Source organism: Microtus ochrogaster, unplaced genomic scaffold (assembly GCF_000317375.1).
Source record: "Microtus ochrogaster isolate Prairie Vole_2 unplaced genomic scaffold, MicOch1.0 UNK20, whole genome shotgun sequence".
In the NCBI taxonomy this organism is placed as follows: Eukaryota; Metazoa; Chordata; class Mammalia; order Rodentia; family Cricetidae; genus Microtus; species Microtus ochrogaster.
This window is the reverse complement of record NW_004949118.1, coordinates 2,554,257-2,576,440: the sequence shown is the minus strand read 5'-3', so window position 1 is coordinate 2,576,440 and position 22,184 is coordinate 2,554,257. Positions and strand designations below refer to the sequence as shown.

The window sequence follows — 22,184 nt, the reverse complement described above, 5'->3', positions numbered from 1 at the left end:
GGCCGCTTTTTTAAAGGGAGAGAGACCACGCCCCAATGGGCGGGTATCTCAGCGGCTATAGGCTGGAGGAGCGGAAGGACCTCCCGCAACAGCTGAAGAAGTCTATTTGGGTTTGAACATGTTCAACCTTCTCATTTGGCACATGTGAAAACTGAGGCACAAGATGCCAGTCTGGTTTAGAAGGTGGTAGTTTCGTGTCCCAGGATGTTTTCCAGGCACGGCAGCGAATTGCTCATGAGGACCCTTGTTTGAATTTCTTGTGGGATGTGACAGAGTCATCGTTCAGGGTTCACGGGCAGGAGGAGGGAGCCTAGAAAGCTGTGGGGAGGAGGGAGAGAGAGGGATACATGCCGCCCTCCAGCCGCAGGACAGATGCTGCCAGTGTGACCCTTCCTCCTTATTTGTATATATTAATTCAAAAGGAAATAGCAGAATTGGGTGAAAACAAAAAAGAAAGACATTTGCTGTTGCTAGAAGAATTTGATAGACTCAGGGGTGGGAGAGTCATCGGTGTAGAGAAGCCAGTGGATTATCTAGTCGTACAGGTCATTCTTCACGGGTGTTAGCATATACCTGCCTTCTAATGCGTCACAGGTGTTAGCATATGCCTGCGTTCCAATGCTCACAGGTGTTAGCATATACCTGAGTTCCAATGCTCACAGGTGTTAGCATACACCCGTGTTCTAATGCTCACAGGTGTTAGCATATGCCTGCGTTCTAATGCTCCACAGGTGTTAGCATATACCTGTGTTCCAATGTTCACAGGTGTTAGCATAGCATGCCCTTGCAGTCTAATGTTTCACAGGTGTTAGCATATACCTGCGTTCTAATACTTCACAGGTGTTAGCATATACCTGCGTTCTAATACTTCACAGGTGTTAGCATATACCTGTGTTCTTATGCTTTACGGTGTTAGCATATACCCGTGTTCTAATGCTCACAGGTGTTAACATATACCTTCATTCTAATGCTTCACAGGTGTTAGCATATACCTGCGTTCTAATGCTCACAGGTGTTAGCATACCCAACAAACACATACTCCCCATCTGCTATCCTAATTAGTGTAGTGACTTTGAAATTTCACCTGTGGCCACAATCTATTATGAAGAGACCCCACTGGTCATTACAGATTAAATTTTAGTGTGTGTTTGTCCCAGTTAGGGTTTCTTTCCCTTTTGGGGGCACAATATTTAAAAAATTTTTATTTTATGTGCATTAGTGTTTTGCCATGGGTGTCAGGTCCCCTGGAACTGGAGTTATAGACAGTTTTGAGCTGCCATGTGGGTCCCAGGAATTAATGCCCTTAACCCCTGAGCCATCTCTCCGGCTCCCAGTTAGGGTTTCTATTGCTCTGATGAAACACCATGACCAAAAACAAGTTGTGGGTGAAAGGGTTTACTTGGCTTATACTTCCACATCACTGTTCACCACTGAAGGAAGTCAGGACAGGAACTCAAACAGGGCAGGAACCTGGAGGCAGGGGCTGATGCAGAGGCCATGGAGGGGTGCTGCTTACTGGCTGTTCCTCATGACTTGTTCAGCCTGTTCAGAACCCAAGACCACCAGCCCAGGGATGGCGCCACCCACAGTAGGCTAGGCCCTCCTCCATCAGTTGCTAATTCAGAATATGCCCTACAGAGTTGCCTGCAGCCCAGTGTTACGAAGATATGATTTTTTATTGAGGTTCCTCCGCTCAGATGACTTCACATGTTACATGTTCATTTTGAGCCACTGTGGGTCCCACTCTTTGTGGCACCTCTACAGAGTGCCTCTCTGGTGTGCAGTGTGGGACTGTGCTTGGCTGTGGTACCTCTCTCCTTCCCCCTCCCCTTCATACAGGTTCTCCTGGAAGATAACTGCACCTAGTGACAGGTCCTTGTCTCTCTCTCTGCTTGCAGAACAATCAACCATGACGACCGAATCGGGATCAGACTCGGAATCCAAGCCAGACCAGGAGGCTGAGCCCCAGGAAGCAGCAGGGCCTCAGGGACAAGCAGGGGCACAGCCTGGACCAGAGCCCGCCAGCGGAAGCAGCGAGGAGCCACCAGCGCTAGAGCAGTTCCCGGCAGCTGCCGCGCACAGCACCCCGGTGAAGAGGGAGGTGAGCCAGGAGCATCTCTAGGGAGGGCCAGTCAGAGGACCTGGCTGGGCACTGTGGCTTTGTCCCAGCCCTAAGGGCAGCTATGAAGGTCCCCTGCTTTTGCCCTCTTACCTAGGGGATCAGTGGTGTTGCCTTGAAGGATTTCAGTGAGTGGCATTCCTCCGCCCAGGCCTGGACCGGTACCTCCTGCTTTTGACTAAAGCCATTACAGTCAGCCAAACTCCTTACTGGAGACTGAGTTACTGACTGCCTATGTCTGAGTTTACTGGAAGGACAGACAGCAAGCTGGCAGCCCTGGCTATGCCTCTGGCTGTTTTCATTTCATGCTGTAAAGGATGAGGGCAGAATTGATTTTTCCAGCCGTTATTCTGACCTGCACATTCCCATCTACATTCAGTGACTGTTTATTTGGGTTGGATCCCCCCCTCCCTGTATATACTTGTAGGTTCGTTGCCGTTCCTTATGTATACTGGGGTTGTCAGGAGCGATTACTTCTGCCCTTTGTGAGATGGTACTCAGTGGTAGGGTGCATACTTAGTCTGGGGAACTTTGGTTCCATCCCCACTATTGTCAAATAGAAAAAAAATTAATTAGTATAAATATGTAAATAAAATCAAAAGAATAAAGCATGGTAATAGGATGAGTCAGGATGGTCTTGAAGCTGCAAACCTGCATGTTTTAGAATGCTACCTTGTGCGTGATGAAGGGATCCAGAGCCCAAGGAGGGACTGACCCCTTAGGATTCCGAAGAGTTTGTGGGGTTAGAAATTTCCGATGTTTAGTGAACGGTCATGAGGTTAGCCTTTGGGTGAAAGACTCTGGAGCTCAGCATCACAACACATTACCGTGACAATGAACACTTGTTTATGAGACAGGGTATGTTACTGTGGTCACATGGCATTCACACGTTCTGTTTTTTAGACAACATGAATGGGGCTGGACAGATGGCCCAGCAATTAAGAGCACTGGCTGCTCCTGCAGCAGGTCTGGATTCCGTTCCCAGAATGCGTACCATTGCTCACAGCCCCCAGAATCCAAGTTTTTAGGGGATCAGAATCCCTTTTCTGACCTCTGCAGGCATCAGACATACAGGCAACACACATACATACATGCAGGCAAAGCACACATACAAAAATATAATCTTTGAAAAAAATGAAGGAAAAGGTGCCTTCGAGAGACTTGGCAAAGCTGAGGTGTGTACAGCAGCTGTCGTGACCGTGTACCGTGTTCTGTAGTAAACGTGTTAAAAGCAGGAACCCCACACTGTAATATTGGTTAGAAGTGTATTATGGTAAATCCATGAACCAATAATATGATAATTGACTATAGTCGAGTGTTACGTGCTCTATACAAGTGTCTCAGCTGTACTCTCAAGTGTCTGGTAATACAGACCATCCCAAACACGGGAGCTGCGCAGTGTTTGGGCTTTTCCAGTGGCAGCTATATCACAGTGCAATAGGAATTATGTGTTTGCCTTAATTTTTCTTTATTCTTGAGAATCTCATTAATGGATACAATGAAACAGTCACTTCTGCTCCCCATTTCCCCTGCACAGCTCCCCAAAGCCCTCTCAACCTATTCAGCCCTTGTGTCTTAAGGGACCACTGTCATATACGGTTTGTGTGGTGATACGTGGACCACGACTGTAATTTATCTTCTATAGTCAAATGTTTGAAACCAACAGGGGACATGATACTGAATCCGCAGCGGAAAATGTCCCTGGCTGCACAGGGCAGAGACCTGAGTAAATCCTGTTTCTGTGCTTCGGAGGACTCTTCCGGGCCTTTGGGGTACAGGATGTTAACAAGGAATCCTCTTAAGGTCTTCTACCAAGATCTCTGCTTCATATCTGGAAGCAATGTTCGAGAGAAAATTAAGTATATTTGGTTATAGAATGAGGATGAAAATGTGACTGAATTTGAATTTGCTTAATCTTGTGAGCCTTCAAGAACTTTTCTCCCTTCCCTGGTCCTGTTGCTCCTTGTTTGTAACTGAGGTTTGTAGTTATACAAACCTACCCATCAGAGCAAGGAGGAAGATAGTGGCGTGCAGGATTTGCATCGTGACTCTAAATTGGCAGTTCATCTGAGACACTTGGTCTGCTTTTCTAGACCTGGCTGGTAAAAGCCTCCTTGTTAGATTTCTCTCTCGTGTGTTCCAAAAAGATCTGTCCTTGAACGATGGCCCCTTATCGTCTGCACAAGAAAAGCAAGCACACACCGTTTGTGGCTGGTGTTTAACTCAGCCAGAAAGTTCATTTTCATACAGATACATTAGTGGTAGGCAGACAAAGCCTCATCTTGTGTCCTGCATAGAAAGCGGCCATTCACAGCAACATTTGCATTAAAAGCAGCTTCGGTTGACTTTGCCTGCAATGAAACAGTAGTTTAAATATGTCGAGATCATATGTAAATTACAAAATATCTAATAAGATGGATTGTGGTTGATAATTCCAGGATGACTTTACTTCTCCTTAAACTGTATGAAGGCCACTAATGACATTCATAGATTTCTGGCATTGATGCTTTAACGCAGTCAAAACTGCCAGACTGAGTTGTCGGAACGGGTTTTTGTTTTTACTTTACAGACTTGTTGAAGTTTATTCTGTTTCCTTGCCTTTTCAAGTTGGCCATTCCTTCATTGTTTCTTTAGTTATTCTAACCAAGGCCTCCTGGTAGGCATTCTGGATCGATGATTTAGAATACCTATGTAGAAATACAGACATTCACCACTTTAGGTGGGTTTTTTTTTAATATATAAATTTGGCAAAACTGCCTTATCATGTGAAGAACTGCTTATAATTCATGGGCACTTTTGGTGGAAGAAAGGACAACATGGTCGATCTTATATATGGAAGTCAAGGTAGGAAACGCAGGGAAAACAGAAATCTATACCAAAGATCTAAGACTAATACACTACAGTGACTCTGCTTCTAGAATGGTGGGAAGTAATACAAGTTGAAATAATAGCCAGGTGGTGGTGGCGCACGCCTTTAATCCCAGCACTAGGGAGGCAGAGGCAGGCGGATCTCTGTGAGTTTGAGGCCAGCCTGGTCTACAAGAGCTAGTTCCGGGACAGGCACCAAAGCGACAGAGAAACCTTGTCTCAAAAAAAAAAAAAAGTTGAAATAATAAACCATCAATTCGGCCTTTCCTCAGCATCCCATGCCCTTCTAGTTCCTGGCTGGCGGTCCATCTGTGTGAGAAATCCCATGTCACTCCAAGGGTCAGCCCTGCACACTGGTGTCTTTTTCTGGGCACTGTCAGGGTTGCGGACCATCCAGCCACTCATCGGGTCTCCATGACAGCATCGTGGTGATTGGATAGAAGAGGGCACAGAAACATCTGCGGGGCGGCGTTCAGACACGCTGACTCGGGGGAGAATTCCGTGTCCCCTAGGATGTTTCTCTGCAGGGTTAAGATGGGCTCAGGGCAGAATTCAGAGACTTAGCAAGTGAAAGCATCATGCATTTGATGCATCCTCACACCAGCGCTTAACAGGAAGAGAACAGACCCAGGGATTACACCATGCTGAGCTTCAGTGCGCGGCTGACATTCTGTGTGGCTGACGTCCGCGCGGCTGACGTCAGTGAACTGATTCAGAGCAGAATCAGGTGTTTTAGCACTTGTAAAATTACTGACAAGATTAACACAGCTCTCTGAGCCTTAATGTTTCTGTCGTGTCTGGGAGAGGGGTGGATCTCACAGGTCAGGGAATCTAGAATTATCCAATGGATTATGAAAACAGTGGGCTTTCGTGGTCCACTATAGAATGCCTCTGAAAAGCCAAGAGCGGATTTACTTATGTTCTGAGTGAGATCTTGATAGAATTGGCTAAATCGCTTCTCTACTAAGCCTTGGGTCAGCTGAAAAAGGCCCGCATCGTACACTTAGGTGGGTGGGGTTATTTAGGTGTAACTGGGCTTCAGGAATATTCAGATCTGTGTATCTGCTCCTCGCACCACAGTGGAGACGGCTCACATCCCCTAAGGAGCGGGATCGCAGTGCGGTGTCTGAGCTCTCTGGAGCTGTGCGGTGTCTGAGCGGCTCACTATCCATTTCCTGTCTCACTGTTGCTTTTTCACAGGTCAGCGACAAGGACCGGGACTTCGCTGCCGCAGCTGCGAAACAACTTGAGTATCAGCAATTTGAAGACGATAAACTCTCTCAGAGATCCTCCAGCAGCAAACTCTCACGGTCCCCGTTGAAGATCGTCAAAAGGCCCAAAAGCATGCAGTGCAAAGTGACCCTTCTGGATGGATCCGAGTACGGCTGTGACGTGGATGTAAGTGTGCGCTTCAGAGCAGGGGACTGCTGCACAGTGGACAAGGTGACATTTCCCAGACCCGGGGAACTTTTTCTCGGCTAGACTCAAACCCACTTCCGCAGCTCTAACAGGAGATTAAATTACTACAACCTTGCAGTGTCCCGAAATGTTGTCGGTCCAAAGTAAAATGTGATAGTATATATAAAAACAAAGCCAGATGGGCTCTCTTAGCGTTTTCTTAGCTTCAAAATGCACTTTGCTTTAATGCTCTGGCTATGAGCAACACTTCAATCGATTTTACCTTTTCTGTTGGCATAGTTTATGGCCCAGACATCCTGTGTAAGTCATTTACATAGAAGTACTGGGATAGCTTAAAATGATCGTGCCCTTTTCTTTCTTAGTAATTATTTTAAAAACGACAAAAATCACACGTGGTAGACTTTGAATCTCCATGTAAAATATTACACTTCTCTTTGTTGTATATGTATATTCTCACATTCTACATTCATCTGCCCCATCCCCTCCTCCTCTCTTTTTTTAAAAAAAAGACTTTTATTTTTTAAATTATGTACGCTTGTGTTTATCTGTGTGAGTGGGTGTGTACCTGAGTGCAGTACCTGGGGAGACCAGAAGAGGGCGTCAGATCCCTTGTAGCTGGGGTCATTAGCACCGGTGAGCTGTAGAAATGAGTGATGGAAATTGAGCTCAGATCCTCTGGAAGAACTGCTAACCACTGAAGCGTCCGTCTCTCATCCCTTTTCCTTCTGCTTAGAACCCATTTATCATTCTAATTATATTTTGTGTCATGCTATAGTTGGAATTTTCTTTGGGCCACCAACCAGCTCCCAGATAAAGACATAGAGACTTCATTATGAAAGCTCTGCCTTTTCTTAGGCTTGACATACTAGCTCTTTTAACTTAACAACTTGACCTGTTTCTGTTCACCTGTGTTTTGCCTTGGAACTTTTTACCTTTCTTGCATTCTCTATGTCCTACTTTCCTGCTTCCTCCTGTGTCTGTCTGTCTGGTTCCTGGTGCCTCCCTGGTGTCTCTGTTTCTTTTTGTGTTCCTAAATCCCTCCTCTTGCTCACTCTCCCTTCCTGGAAGTCCTGCCTAGACCTCTTCCCTTGCTAATGGCCATTCAGCTCTTCATTAGACCATTAAGGTGCCTTAGGCAGGCAAGGTAAAACAACCACACATCTTTACATAACTAAACCAATATAACACATCTTTACATAGTTATTAAGCAACTATCCCACAGTCTAAAGAAATGAAACACATCCTGACATATTTAAGCAACTTAACATGGATGTGTCACGTCTTTGCATGGTTAAACAAATATTCTACAACATAATGTGCTTCTGTGCACAGTGGTTTTGTTGTTGTTGGTTTTTATTGTTTTTAGGTTTCTCAAGAGAACATTCAAATTCATTTCAGAGTTGATATCATCTTGGTAGGAATAAGAGATGGATTGCTATGTTATTTAAGATTACAGGAACACAGAAAATTGAATTCTTACATTAAACAAAGTTCCTTAGTCTGTCATGTGCCGATGTATATAGAATTTAGTCCTATATAAGTTGATGGGCTGGTGGTGCAGTGTGTTTCAGGTACCCAGAGTCTGCTGAGCAAGGACTCTTTCTTATGTTTTGCTAGCTCTGATTTTGAACAGATTTTTCAGTCAATGTGTGCAGTAGCCGACTTAGATGTTAATTAAAGGGGACTCAGATGTGAGCCTGTAGCTGGGTTTAGCTGTGACCGAGAGGGCGTCTGCAGTCTCATGGGAGATTATATTTTCTCTGTGAAGATCCACTTTGTGGAAAAATTTGCTGTGTGGGAGAAGCTTTCCCTGAGCTTTAATTGCATTTATATAATGAAATGAATGGGCTGCTTCATCATCCTCTGGTCATTGCTGTCATTTTTCTATGGAAGATTCTAGATGGAGAAAGGTTCATGTTTGGACATAATGCCTTGGGGATGACAGATAATGTTTATCATTCTGCCAATTTAATTTATACCTAATGCCTTGGGTTTCTTATAGATAATCAATGGGATTTTGACTATAGAATACTTATTTGATAATTAACTTGATAATTTATTGTTACCTTTAGTATAACTGTGATCATTTTAAGTGACATTTCAATGTCTTTCATACCTGACATTATAAATTGGAAAGATTTCTAAACATACATTTTTTAAACTTTTATTGAAAAAACTCTCACAATATATTTTATTTTAATCAGGTTTTCCCTTCCAACAATTCCTTCCAGATCCTCCTCACCTTCCTACCTACCAACTTTATGTTTTCTCCCTCTCTCTAACAAATAAACAAAACAAAATACAAAACCCCACAAAAATAAAAGTAAAAAAGCAAAAGACCATTAAGACAAAAAATGCTCAAACGAAGCAAACTCAGGTGAAAAGTCTACAGAAATACCAAGTCTGCTTTCTGTTGATCAAGTACTCTTGGGCATGGCCTACCCTGAACCGTCATTTCTATACCCAGTGAGACTCCATTGGAGAGGCAGCAGGTACCACTGCAGACAATTGCTTGTCTGGGGTGGGACCCTGTGTCTGTCCTCCCTTCTCGTGCTGGCCCCACCTCTTCCTTGAACCTGTGCATGCTGCCACAGTCTCTGTGAGCTCAGACGTCCACCCATCCTATTGTCCTGGACGCCTCTGTCCTCCTGGAATCGTTCGTCTCCTGTGGCTCTTAGATTCCCCATAGATTCCCGAGCTCTGAGGAGCAGGATTTGATGAAGACACCCCGTTTGAGATCAAGTGCTCCAGAGTCTCACATCCTACATATTGCCCAATTGTAGGGCTCAGGATTAGTTCCCATCTACTGCAAGAAGCTTCTCTGATGACAGCTTAGGCAGACACAAATTTACTGGTATATCACTGTATCATCAAAAGTCTTTTTTTCTACGGTCTTTTAACAGAATGGTGGTTTTAGGTTTTCCTAGGCCTGTGGTCTGTCTATTGTCATGTCTTGGTCATTTTAACAGTATCGGATGAGGGCTTCATCTGATGGAATGGGCCTTAAATCCTATTAGAAATATTTGTGCCACTATTACACCAGAAAATGGTTCTGTGTGAGACTCATAGCTGGGTTGATGATTCCCTTTCTCCTTTGGTAGTGTGCAGAGTACCAGGACCGTGGACTCTGGTTGATAGAAGGGATGCCTTTAGATAGGCACTGACTTCACTTCCCCATGGTCAGTGAGATTTATGAGTGTTAGCTTCAGCACTAAGGCCTTATGGTCACGTTATAGAAAGTAACCAAGAGCCTTGGTAATAGCCTTTGATATTTTAGAGATTTTTATGGATTATTTATTCTCTTGATGTTTAGTTTTTTAGTTCTTTATATAGTTTGGATACTAACCCTCTTTCAGATATATAATTTGCGTCATGTGGATCATTGACAAAGATCTTCTTCCACGCTGTAGGCTGCCACTTTGCCCAAATGACAGTGTCTTTTGCCATACAGCTTTTCAGCTTCACGAGGTCCCATGTATTAATTGCTGATCTTAGTGCCTGTGTTAGTTCAGAAGGTCTTAATCTGTGCCAAGGAGTTGGAGGCTATTCCCCCACCTTGTCTAATATCAGATTCAGTGTGTGTGATCTTACGTTGAGGTTTTTGATTCATTTGGGGTTGAGTCTGTATGGGTGCTAGTGCGGATCTCTTCTTTTTTTATTTTTTCTTCTTTTTTTTATTGCTTTATAAATAATACCATTCAAAATTTCCACTTCCTCCCCTCCTCCCACTTCCCTCCCGCTCTCTGCTCCCCCTTACCCTCTCCCACTCCAGTCCTAAGAGAGGGCAAGGTCCCCTGCCCTGTGGGAAGTCCAAGGCCCTCCCCGCTCCATCCAGGCTTAGGAAGGTGTGCATCCAAATAGACTAGGCTCCCAAAAAGCCAGTGCATGCAGTAGAGACAAATCACAGTTCCGTTCTCATTGGCTTCTCAGTCTGCTCCAATTGTCAGCCACATTCAGAGGGTCCAGTGTTGCAAAGAGTGGCAGGGCTGCATTCCGGCCGCCCTGGCTCCCGCACGGCTAGCTTTATACCAGAAATAACAACACAAAAACTGTATTCATTTAAACACTGCTTGGCCCATTATATCTAGCCTCTTCTCGGCTAACTCTCGCACCTGGACTAGCCCATTTCTAATATTGTATGTAGCACCCCAAGGTGCACTTACCGGGAAGATTCTAGCCTACGTCCATCCTGGGTTGGAGCTTCATCTGCCCAGGAGAGGGGAGCATGGCCTCTGAGCTCACTTCCTCTTCCTCCCAGCATTCTGTTCTGTTTACTCCTCCCACCTGTGTTTTAACCTATCAGGGCCAAGCAGTTTCTTTATTACTTAACCAATGAAATCAACAGATTGATATATGACACTCCCACATCAGTCCAGTTTGATCGCATGCTCTTTCAATCCCAGTCCAGCTGGATTTGGTGAGCTCCCATTAGATGACGCACACTGTCTCAGTGGGTGGACCAACCCCTCGCCATCCTGACTTCCTTGCTCATCTTCTCCCTCCTTCTGCTCTTCAACTGGACCTTGGGAGCTCAGTCCAGTGCTCCTATGTGGGTCTCTATCTCTTTCTCCATCTGTCACCAGACAGAGGTTCTATGGTGATATTCAAGATAGTCATCAGTCTGACTACAGGACAAGGCCAGTTCAGGCACCCTCTCCTCCATTGCCCAGGGTCCTAGCTGGGGACATCCCCATGGACACCTGGGAACCCCTCTAGAGCCAAGCCTCTTGCCAACACCAAAATGGCTCCCTTAATTAAGATATCTTCTTCTCTGCTTCCATATCTGTCCTTCCTCCATGTCACCCATCCCACTCCCCCAAGTTCTCCCCAACCCTCCCCTTCTCCCTTCTCTCTCCCCCTCTCCCCTTCCTCCCCCCATCCTACCCCCACCCCCATGCTCCCAACTTTTGCCCCATGATCTTGTCTGCTTCCAATTTCCAGGAGGATCTATATATGTTTTTCTTTGGCTTCACCTTATTACTTAGCTTTTCTAGGATCACGAACTATATGCTCAAGGTCCTTTGTTTATGGCTAGAGTCCACTAATGAGTGAGTACATACCATATTTGTATTTTTGGGTCTGGGTTATCTCACTCAGGATAGTGTTTTCTATTTCCATCCATTTGCATGCAAAATTCAAGATGTCATTGTTTTTTTGCTGCTGAGTAGTACTCTAATGTGTATATATTCCACACTTTCTTTATCCATTCTTCCATTGAGGGGCACCTAGGTTGTTTCCAGGTTCTGGCTATTACAAATAGTGCTGCTATGAACCTAGTTGAACAAATGCTTTTGTAGTATGATTGGGCATCTCTTGGGTATATTCCCAAGAGTGGAATTGCTGGATCCTGAGGTAGTTTGACTCATGCCCTGGCCTCAAACTAAAAGTAGCTTGGGAGAAACTAGATGAATTTAGACAGGCCGTGTTTTCCTCGGACACCTCCCAAACTCCTTCCATCTGGTGGAACAGAAGACACACAGACCTTGGTGGAAGAGGCTGCGTCACCTCCCCGCCTGTTGCCCCAAGATGTGTAGTTGCAGGAGAATTGCCTGTTGCCCCAAGATGTGTAGTTGCAGGAGAATTGAGAGCAGGACACAGAAGTGAGCGGAAGTCCTTTATGCACTCAATAAAGAATCATTTTACTTTAATAAAATTACATCTCTTCTCATAGCCGACTTAATGCCGCTGTCATTCCCGCGGAATGAGCAGGGCCCAGCCGTGTGACAGCCTCCTCGTGAGGCTTCTCATCGGCTAGAAAAGGTGACTTTCCTATCACATGCTCGTGATGACCGAGAACACAAACAACTTCCTATTGCCAGTTCCTTATCGTTTGTTGCAAAGGTCAGCACAGGCACATGTGTGTGTACATACACACACATACACACACACCACAAATATCTTGGACCTCTTTTTCAACCATAAAGTTGTGTTTTCCCTTGCTCAGTACTGCAGTAGGAAAGAGACCTGAAGATCCAGAAAAGTAAAGTACAAAGAGCATTTCTCTGACACCATGACTGAACATTCGTGTTGAGAAAGCCCCATGCTTTAATGTACATGTCATGTATTTTCAAACTTCCCTTTATTGATAGATTTACATCATTGTAGCATACAGTGGTTTTTCCATTTGTGAGGCCTATGCTTCTGACGTTTTTTTCAAATTTTTTTTGACCACTTGTAATATAAAAAAAAAAGGTCATATAGGCAACTCAGCTTGATGTATGCTTAGGGAATGTTTATATGCCTCCAAATTTCCACACATGTCAGCAAAATTATTAACATGATTTATCTCACGAGGACTGGAGAACCCAAATGACTTCTTATTCCAGTTTGTTATCTTTTGTTGGAAGAGAAGAACAGAATCCTCCCTCTGCATACCGCACAGGATCAATGTTCATCACATCTCATGTGTTTCCGCTCTGACATTCTATGTGGGGCAGGCAGCTTTGTTCCTTGCCAATCAGTATGCAATATCTGAAGCATTATATAGTGTAGTTTGGTTTGTATTCCACTGAGGTCCCTGCGGGTGGACTGTCACAGGGCAGCCAGGCTTCTGACATTTTGGCAGGATGTTGTAGTGTGCAAATGGGTTATGGCGCCTTTGCAGCTCCCCTGGGGCATAGCCAGCTCCTGGGCAGCAGATGGGACCTGCTTAGAAGCGTTATCAGGAAGGTGCTGGTGGAGGGATTCTGTAGAGGGTTTCTGTTCCTTAGGGCTATTGAAAAGGGTCCTGCCCCCTTCCTCTCTCCTCGTGAATTCCCCAGTTTACTTAGCCCCTAACTATCCTGTCAGTCACTGTGAGGAAGGCAATGGGAATGGAACCCAGGTATATCCATGGTAGATTCCTATCCCAGCAAAACAAATACCTTCGGGCCAGTCACACTGGAGAAAGAATTGAATCCAGACTGAGATAAATCAAATATAGCTTTTTGAAAGAGTTAGTAACATCATAAAAGCCTTAGTCCTTCCCTGTTTAATTAGGCCTTGACCAGACTCAGATCTATGCAGGCCCCTCCATAATGGGTCCACATTTGAGTCAATGTCCCTTTCAACCATCCAGAGCCAAGCAGAGGCCAGGGAGATTGTCATGCTGTGTCCTAAGTTTGCTTTGCTTCTCTTCAAATTCTGGTCAGGAAGGGACTTTCGAACGTTGCCCAATGGTCTGTCTCTGGGGTTATTCAATTATCTTTTGGACTCGCACTCCTGTTTCATGTCCTGGACCTCTGCGATATGGTTGGAAGAAATGATTCCTCATCCTGACCTTTCTACTTCCATGGGTTATGCGTAAAATACTTTCTCGACCATTTCGAAGCCCTGGGCAGAAGGGCAGAAATGCGCTAATTCAGGAGCTTGATCCAACACTTATTACCTTTCTTGAATTGCCAGAAACAGATAAATAGAAAATGTGAGACATGGCATCTTCTCAGCCTGCACAAATAGTGTTTTTCAAACAAACTTGTAAATCAGAGATTTTCATCTGTATGACTGTGGACTTTGACCCCTCCTGTGACACGCCTCTCTTGTCCCATCAGACACCCATCTCCTGCTCTCACCTAAGGTCCCCATGCAGTGGCACCATTGTCCTGCTGGAAGGATGGCACCCTCCCCCAAAGACTCTGAAAGTGGGGGGACGTTAGTTATCCTTTCTTTTCTCATTAGATGGCTCTTTGTGCAACCATAGGAACATGGCACACGAGGATGGTTAATGCGCCACGTCTCTTTTACCTGATAGAAATGCCGTGAGATCTTCCCAAGGTGTTGAGATTTGTCCTCATTAGAGTTGGGTGGTGAGAGGCTTTCTTGCTAAAATAGTTAAACCTATCCTCCTGGTATTCATTTTTAAAAAGTAATAAAGCTTAATAGTCCATCGTGAGTGTAGTCATGGCCTGTTAAGTCCTCTAAAGAATATTAATGTTGGAGAGGAGGTGAGATATATCGAGGAATGGGAGCTGTAAAGCCATCTGGGTGTGCCATCCATTCCAGGTTGTGTTTGGGAAGCCAAGTAGGTTTTGAGAGCTTGAGTGATTATGTCATTAAGTCATAGGTAACACATTAAATACTGCTACGGAAAGTTCACTGGAGAATTCTTTCTGTATTTGCCCCAGCTATCAAGTCATATTAATATGTGTCTGTGCATGTTTGTATAGGTGGGTTTGCTTCCATGAGTATGTGTGTATATGTGCATTTGTAAATGTGTGCTTGTCTGTATGTATTACGTGTGCATGTGCACATGTGTGTATACATGTGAGTATGTGTGCACACATGTGTGCGTACTTGTGAATATGTGTGCACATGTGTATATATGTAGGCCAGCAGTTGGTGGCAGGTGTCTTCTTCAGATACTCTGTACCCTATTTTTGGAGACAGGGTCTCTCACCGAACCTGGAGAGTGACAATGTGGCGATCCCATCTGCTCAGCAAGCCCCAGGGGTCTTCCTGTCTCTGCACCCACAGTGCTGCAGGTGCACAGCACTGTACCCAGCTTTTTCACGCCCGTTCTAGGGGATCCCGCCATGGCCCTTGGGCTCCTATAGCAGCTTTTCTCTGACTGACCCATGTCATCAGCCTTTATTTGCAAAGATCAGTTCTCTAACATTGTGTTACTCGGTCACTAGGTTTGCTTTTCCCGGTCCCACCCTTAAACCCTTGGTCCTGCTGTGCTTCCCAAAGCACCGTGTCTGGTTTGTTGCCCCTCGCGCTGCTCCCAGGAGCTGTATACATGACTTCGTTCTTTACTGAAGATCCAAAAGTTCAGGTGACCCTTTGTGCTATATATCTAGCTCGCTTGCTTAGAATTTGCTGCTCTCAGTGTCTTTGTGACTGTGAGCTGCCACATATGCCCTGAAAGGGATTACCAATGACGACACAACCGCCACAGTTCCCATGAGATGACGGCTAGGCACACATGGTGGTAACCTTGGACCCATGCATGCAGAAGAGGGCTCCCAACTCGTGGCTCCAGCTTCGGATATAAGGCCAGGTCTACCAGATTCCCCGTAGCACATCTCAGGGAAGACTGTGGCAGAGAATATACCTGTACCCCCTTGCCACCCTCAGGTGCCGGAGCCCCACTGTTTCTTCCACTCAGAACTCACTGTGCTCTCACGTGGAAGCTGCCAGCTACTGTCCCCATTCCACAGCTCTAGGATGAGCCCAGGCCCTGCCCTGCTTGAGTCTCAGGGAGGACTCTAGTCCGAGGCATCGCTCAGTGCTTTGTTTAGGAAAGTCTTCTCAACACAGTGGGCTGCAGCTAGGCCCTGTACGCTCGCTGCCCACAGCCTCTCGTCCAGGGAGGTTTGTCTGCTCCGTGACCTCAGGCCAAGTACAGCTGCTGCCATCGGCTACTGGAGTCTTTCCTGGCAGCAGATCTATACTTACAGCTTCGAAGGCTTCTTCAGTGACTCTTCCAGGCCACCTCCTTGAAACTGTCATCTATTCTCGGACACGGTGATGCATCTGTGCAACGTGAATACTGGCATCTTCTGAACGCTCAAATATTGCAGTTTTCCTATTCATGAGACTACATATTTTTCTAACGGTATTAATGCATACAGTCAATATGCCATCACTAAATGCTAAAAAGCTATGCTGATTTTACCACGGCTTTAATATGAAGTGTTTCTTACAGGCCCGTTTTGTTCCAGTCACTACAAAACAACTGAACCAATGTTTCCAGCTTAAAACTGAGTTTGTCTTCACCATAGAAACAAACCACCTTATCTACAAGAAACACTGGACATAGCCGTGGCCTTGCCTTATTTCTCTGCTGAGAAAATCAGCTCAGAGATGGGCGGTGGTGGCGCACACCTTTAGTCCTGGCACTCAGGAGGCAGAGGCAGGCGGATCTCTGTGGGTTCAAGGCCAGCCTGGTTTACAAGAGCTAGTTCCAGGACAGCCAGGGCTGTTATTCGGAGAAACCCTGTCTTGAAAAAACAAAGGAAGAGTGAGAAAGAGAGAGAGAGAGAGAGAGGAAGGAAGAGAATGAAAAAAAAGTTAATATTGTGCCTGAGAAAATCATTTAGAAAGTAGAGAGAACAGGAGCCCACATGCCTACATGCCACTCCTTTGAACCAAGGGCTCTACACTCAGCAAAAAAATGCAAACCCTACACCAGGAAAAGGAATCAGCCACAAGATAGGATTTGCCTTTGGTTCAGACGTGCAAAGTAGTATTTAAAAGAAAAGGGAGAGTTTTCTCCATGACTTTAGCACTGGTTTCTCAAGGAGAAACCGATTTGGGGGCCGAGGTGGTGGTTCCATCAGTAAAACACTTGCCACCCAAGCATGCGGACATGAGTTCAGTGGCCCATGAGTTCGCATGGAAAGGCTGGATGCGACAGCGCTCACCTAGATCCCAGTGAGGGGGAAGGCCATGAAGATGGAAGGACCCCAGGGGCTCCCTGCCACACAAGCGTGCGGACATGAGTTCAATGGCCCAGAACGCGTGGAAAAGGCTGGACGTGACAGCGCTTCCTGGATCCCCGTGTGGGGGAAGGCAGGGAAGATGGAAGAACCCCAGGGCTTGCTGGCCAGGCAGTCTAGCTGCTTCATTGAGCTTCAGCCTCAAAGAGAGACCTTGTCTCAACAAAGTATGGTGGTGAGCAGTGAGGGAGGCACCTGGCCTCTGCATGCAAGTACATCCTCTGTGCTCACTTGCATCTACATGAGCACAAACACAGCTTCCAAAAGGAGCAATCAATTTTTGGCCACTTATTCTATTTAAATTCTGTAAGCATGTGACTTCAAAACTGATCAATTTTTCTAAACTTGTTTTCTTAGTATCATAAATATGGCTTGAGAGAAGGAAGAGAGGCTGCTAAAAATCCCTCCTGCTTTGTATTGTCTCCTCTTTGCCCCCTTCTTGTGGCTGGAAGATGTCAGATGGGTCCTGTGGCGAGTCCCTGCTCTTAGTAAGCCAGAAGCTGACCGGATTCCTTTGGACTCCCCTTGAAGCACAGGACCCGGAGATTTCTGAACAGAAACCATCCAAGAGTGTAACATCACAGAATAGTGTCCCAGTGTTCCTGAAAGCCTGCTTCTGAAAATGACGGCCCGGTTCTGACGTGGACCACGCTGAGCTCTGGGGATGTGATGGGCAAACCTTGGAAACATGCATTTTGTTTGATTGAGAAGAGAGTGATGGCTGAGAGATGAAATGGGGAAATTCCTCCAGCTGGTGCACGGGCTCCAGTCAGCCTTTGTCTTCCTGTGGAATTTCCCATCAAACCTGGCGTCCCCAGCCGCCCCTTCCGGAGACAAAGTTTTCACCACGGGGTGATTGCCTTTTTCAATTTTCCCCGATCAATTGCCAGTTCATTTCATAATTACAACACTTCCCCGTGAAAGACAGGTTATAGTTTTTGAAAATTACAACCCGTCTCCTCCGAGCATTTAAGTCAATGCCCTGCTTTTCATGGATGTACTTTTGACCCGTTAGGAAATGCAGGAAGTGGGCCTGCTGGCATTAGCTACAGGATGAAGATAAATCTTCCCACTGATGGAGACTCACCTGGGAGTGACAGTGACCTCTTTAGCTTCACACGGCCCCGTTATGTCAGTCTGCTTCACAGAAGAATTATTTTAACCTTGTCCCCCCAACCGCACATCTTATATATAGCATCTGTGATCTCTTTGACCATAGTTTAGTTCTGGGAAAATCACGGGTTCTTAGAAACACAGGAAAATATGGTCCACAGCTCAGTCTCTAAATTTTTATTTTTATTTGGTTCAGTGTGTGTGTGTGTGTGTGTGTGTGTGTGTGTGTGTGTGTGTGTGATTTCATATCCAACAAAATACAGATGTAGATCCAGAGAAGATACAGGCAGGTATACCATTGAAGGATCTGTTTGTAGGGTTAGAAAAATATTTACCAAGAATGATTTGCCTGGCTCCTGCAGTTAGACTCTGACGATTCTGCTCAATGAGAGGCACACATAGGCAGTAATTGGTTTCTGGAACTGGCTCAAGTCGCCTTTATTCAAGTCCAGCATCTGACTGGCAGATCGAGAGAGGTAACACTTCCTTTTAGCTCTTGCCACAAAAAGGAATGTGGGGCTGTTGGTTTGGAAACGGTTTTCCCGATTCGAGAGCGACATTGAGGTGGATTTACAAGTACCTCGCGGCTGTGCTATTCCTGTGCTCTTGTTAATGTTTACGACAGCGACAAAGGAAAAATCTGCCATGGCAACATCTCGGTCCAGTGTTGTTTGCTCTCAATTAAATAATTCAGTGGGAGATGGAAAAAAAATAAAAATGAAATAGAGGAAAAGGCCCGGTGTAATGTCATACAGTGAAATTTAATAGATTTTCCCCTCTTCATTTGTTAATGTTAGTAATGCATATTCTCTAGCTAGTATTTACTGGCAATTCATAAATTACAGCAGCCACTTGGTGTGGGCTCTTGTTTCAGGCTAGGGTGGTATTTGCTATAAAGACAACCTTCGTTCGATTTAAGGCTACGGGTGCGTAAGGAAAAGATTGCCGGTCGTGTTTGCAAGGATTTTCCATGTTCCTTTATGGGTTTGCTTGGAAGGTGTGGGTGGGTTCATATTGGGGGAAGGGTGTTTGTAAGGTGCTTACACAGAAGTCAGAGGTCACGTCAGATGTCAGTCCTGTTCCTTGGGACAGGGTCTCTCCCTGGCCTGGCAGTTCTCCATACACACTGGGCCACCTGACCCCTGTGCTTCCAGGGTCCACCTACGTCTCACTTCCTTATTGCTGGATTTGACCCCAGGCTTAGTTTCTTCAGGGGGATCGACCCGACTGACCTAACTGTGCCTCCCTGGTCCCTTACAAGGGGTTTTCTTCATCACTGTTTTGGTCTTCTGACCCTTACAGGTTTCCGTGGTCAGACCTGCTGGCAACAGCTGGTCTTCCAACAAACAGACAACCATCTGAGACTGTGAAACTGACTTAGCAAACTTGCTACCTCCGAGGAACTTGCTGCCTCTTTTATAATGCATTCCTCGAGGCAGCACGAGTTCTCTAGGACGGGCTATGAAGCTCTACTTTTCCTCCCATTTATCCACCAGTAGTAAATGGGTATAAGTTAGCATTTCATCTAAAGGGGTTGCACATACCCCGATTTATAAAAAAAAAATGTACATTTTCTGAAACTCATAATATATTAATAACCCTAACAATTGGAGGGCTGAATTTTTGCAGCGAGAATGATGAGGAAAATCAGACTCGCGTGTTGCCGTGCAATCTGGGATAAGTCATTTCACCCTACAGACAAATACAGTGGCATGTTGGCTTTGCTGCTTGCATGGTTCTTAGCCCTCAAAGTCCTCAGTTCTTCTGTAAAACATAGACTGAAGCAGGGTGGTGGTGGTGCACGCCTTTAATCCCTACACTCAAGAAGCAGGCAGCTGTGAAATTGAGGGCAGCTTGGTCTACAAGAGCTAGTTCCAGGACAGCTAGGACTGCTACACAGAGAAACCCTATCTCGAAAAATACATTTGACTGGGGGTCCTAGTAAGAAACAGAAGTGAGGGTCTCCAGCTGCCAGAGAGTGTCAGGCCTGCAGTCTTTCAGATTCCAAAGCTTCCCCATCTTTGTAACACTGTCTGAAGTTCGCTCTTACCGCTGTGTCGTGCTTCAGATCCTGGACAGTGCGCTTTACCTTTGAGAAAGGAAATTCCATGTGAGTCTGCATTCCCAGGATTTTCATAACCAGGTATTAATAATATCAGTATTTTCCAGCTAGCTAATCACTCATTGGCACTTTTCGAATGCTCGACGATTTCATGAAAGTCCAGGAAATTATTGTGGCCCCTCACTGGATGCTGGCAGGATGGAGCAGCTGACCGGAAGGCATAGGTCACCCCGGTGAACCCGCTATGACCGGAGGACGAAGCTTGGCTCCAGGGGAGCCAGCATCAGAAACGGGAGATGCTGAACAAGCCTGAATATGTTCTGCACGTCGTGATGCACACTCCATTTCAGCGGGCAGTGCCCACCTCTCTCTGGGTTGATTCACAGTCTGTGGCAGACCAGGAGCCACGGTCTTTAGCTTCCCTAACGAACTCCTCAGATGACACAAGGAAGTCAGTTAAAGAAAGGACGTGAGGGGGTCACCCTGGGTTTCCTTTATCCTTGGTGTCTCCGAAGGTAGCATGGAGCAGTCTTCCTCTCCCACAAAGCCCGCCGTTGCTGTAGAGTGCGCTGTCTTCCCTAGCAACCCTCTGCTGAGAGAGGCTTTCCCACTGATTCATTCTCTACCTGCCCATCAATGCCACGGATCGGCCAAGACTCTCTTCCTGCCCCTCATCACATGAGGCTCTCTGTGCTAAGCTGAGTTTTCATAAGATTGCTAGAACCACAGACTCTCTCTGCTCCGGGGTGGTATAGAGCCTTTACCACCTGAGAACTTGGAGGGCACGGCTCTTTGAGGATGTGCCTAGGTTCTCCTGTGTCTTTAGGCCAAGTGTTGATGAAGGACTGGCAGGCCTTCGCTGGCTAGAAACACTTCCATGGGAGTGAGGATTCCTCGGAAGTGGTTCAAACTGGAGAGCCTGACGCATGGGTCTCCAGTCACTCTTGGCACATAGGAACTGGTTATCAGAAAGTGCTGGCAATCCCCGCAGTGGTACTGGAGGCAGCATCGAGGCGAGTAGCATTTGTGTATTTTATGTTGGGGTTTTATAATATAGTCACAACACTTCCCCCTGCCCTCTCTTCTCTCCGGTTTATGGAATTCCTATTGTACACATATTTACTAAACGCTGCTTCGAGCTTTCATCTTTGGGTAGATAGGGTGATGAGAGGGAAAAGCACTGAGTGCGTTTGGGTCATTAGGGCTGAGGAGAGGAACCGGAGAGGAGGACCAGGGAACCATAGGGAAAGGTTCAGTAGGTACGCGGGGAGGCTTCCAGGTTGTACCATAGCTGGATTGCTTTCCTATTGCAGAAAGCACAGAGGCTTAGATCCCAGCCACAATGGTGTTTGTTCTATGACAGGCTCAAGGGTTATGAGGGTGTGTACCCAAGAGACGGTGGGAAGCATGTAGAACTCGGCCAGTCGCAGAAGGGAACATGCTTTTGCAGGGTTTTACATAGTGCAGTTTATGGACCTGTCTGTGCTTTTAAGGTTTACTTTTCTGAAATAATCATTGGAAGGAAAGAGATAGATACTGGCTAGTTTGAGTGCGGTGAACTTGGCTAGAGATGAACTTGGTTGGCTGAGGAGCCAACCAAAGCGGGGACAGGGAGAGGCATCCAGTATAAAGGGAAAAATAGAAGTCACAGAATGGTCTGGAAAGTCAGCGAACTAGATTTGTGCAAGACAGCGGTGAAAGACCCTCAGAGAGGACCTTTTCCTCCATTGAAGTCCCCAGAACCAGGACACTCCGAGTCCAGACCACAGGATGCAATTAGCAAGAGGTTTATTGAGTAAACACAGGTACCTGTGGGCAGCAAAGTCTTTCGGAGGACTTGCGCGCCTGCCAACTGGAGGGCGGGCTTTTTATAGGGAAGAGCAAAAAGCAAGTTTACAAAAGCAAAAGCGTGGTTATCGGTCGATCGGAATGAGACGGGGTGTCAGCAAAAAGCAAGTTTACAGAAGCAAAAGCGTGGTTATCGGAATGAGGCAGGGGGGGCATGACTGTTCCTATCTTATAGATATCCTGTTTTGCAGTCAACCTGCTTTGTTGATGTCCTATCTTATTGACATCCTGCCCTGCAGTCTTCCTATCTCATAGACATCCTGCTCTCTCAAGCACATGGGATGTTCTTACGAGAGCAGGCTGGCTGCTGATCCGGAGAATTTTTTTTTTATTTTAA

At 45.9% G+C, this 22,184-nt stretch overlaps 1 protein-coding gene across 16 annotated transcripts in view; it reads left to right on the top strand.

The window, feature by feature from the left end:
- Epb41l3 (erythrocyte membrane protein band 4.1 like 3) overlaps positions 1–22,184 on the top strand; it is a 172,878-nt gene that overhangs the window by 85,100 nt on the left and 65,594 nt on the right. For all 16 annotated transcript variants that reach the window (XM_026789494.1, XM_026789493.1, XM_026789497.1 and 13 more), the window contains exons 2-3: positions 1,899–2,101; positions 6,188–6,385. In XM_026789494.1, the coding sequence (XP_026645295.1) occupies positions 1,899–2,101; positions 6,188–6,385 (401 nt within the window). The remainder of the gene's footprint in view (positions 1–1,898; positions 2,102–6,187; positions 6,386–22,184) is intronic.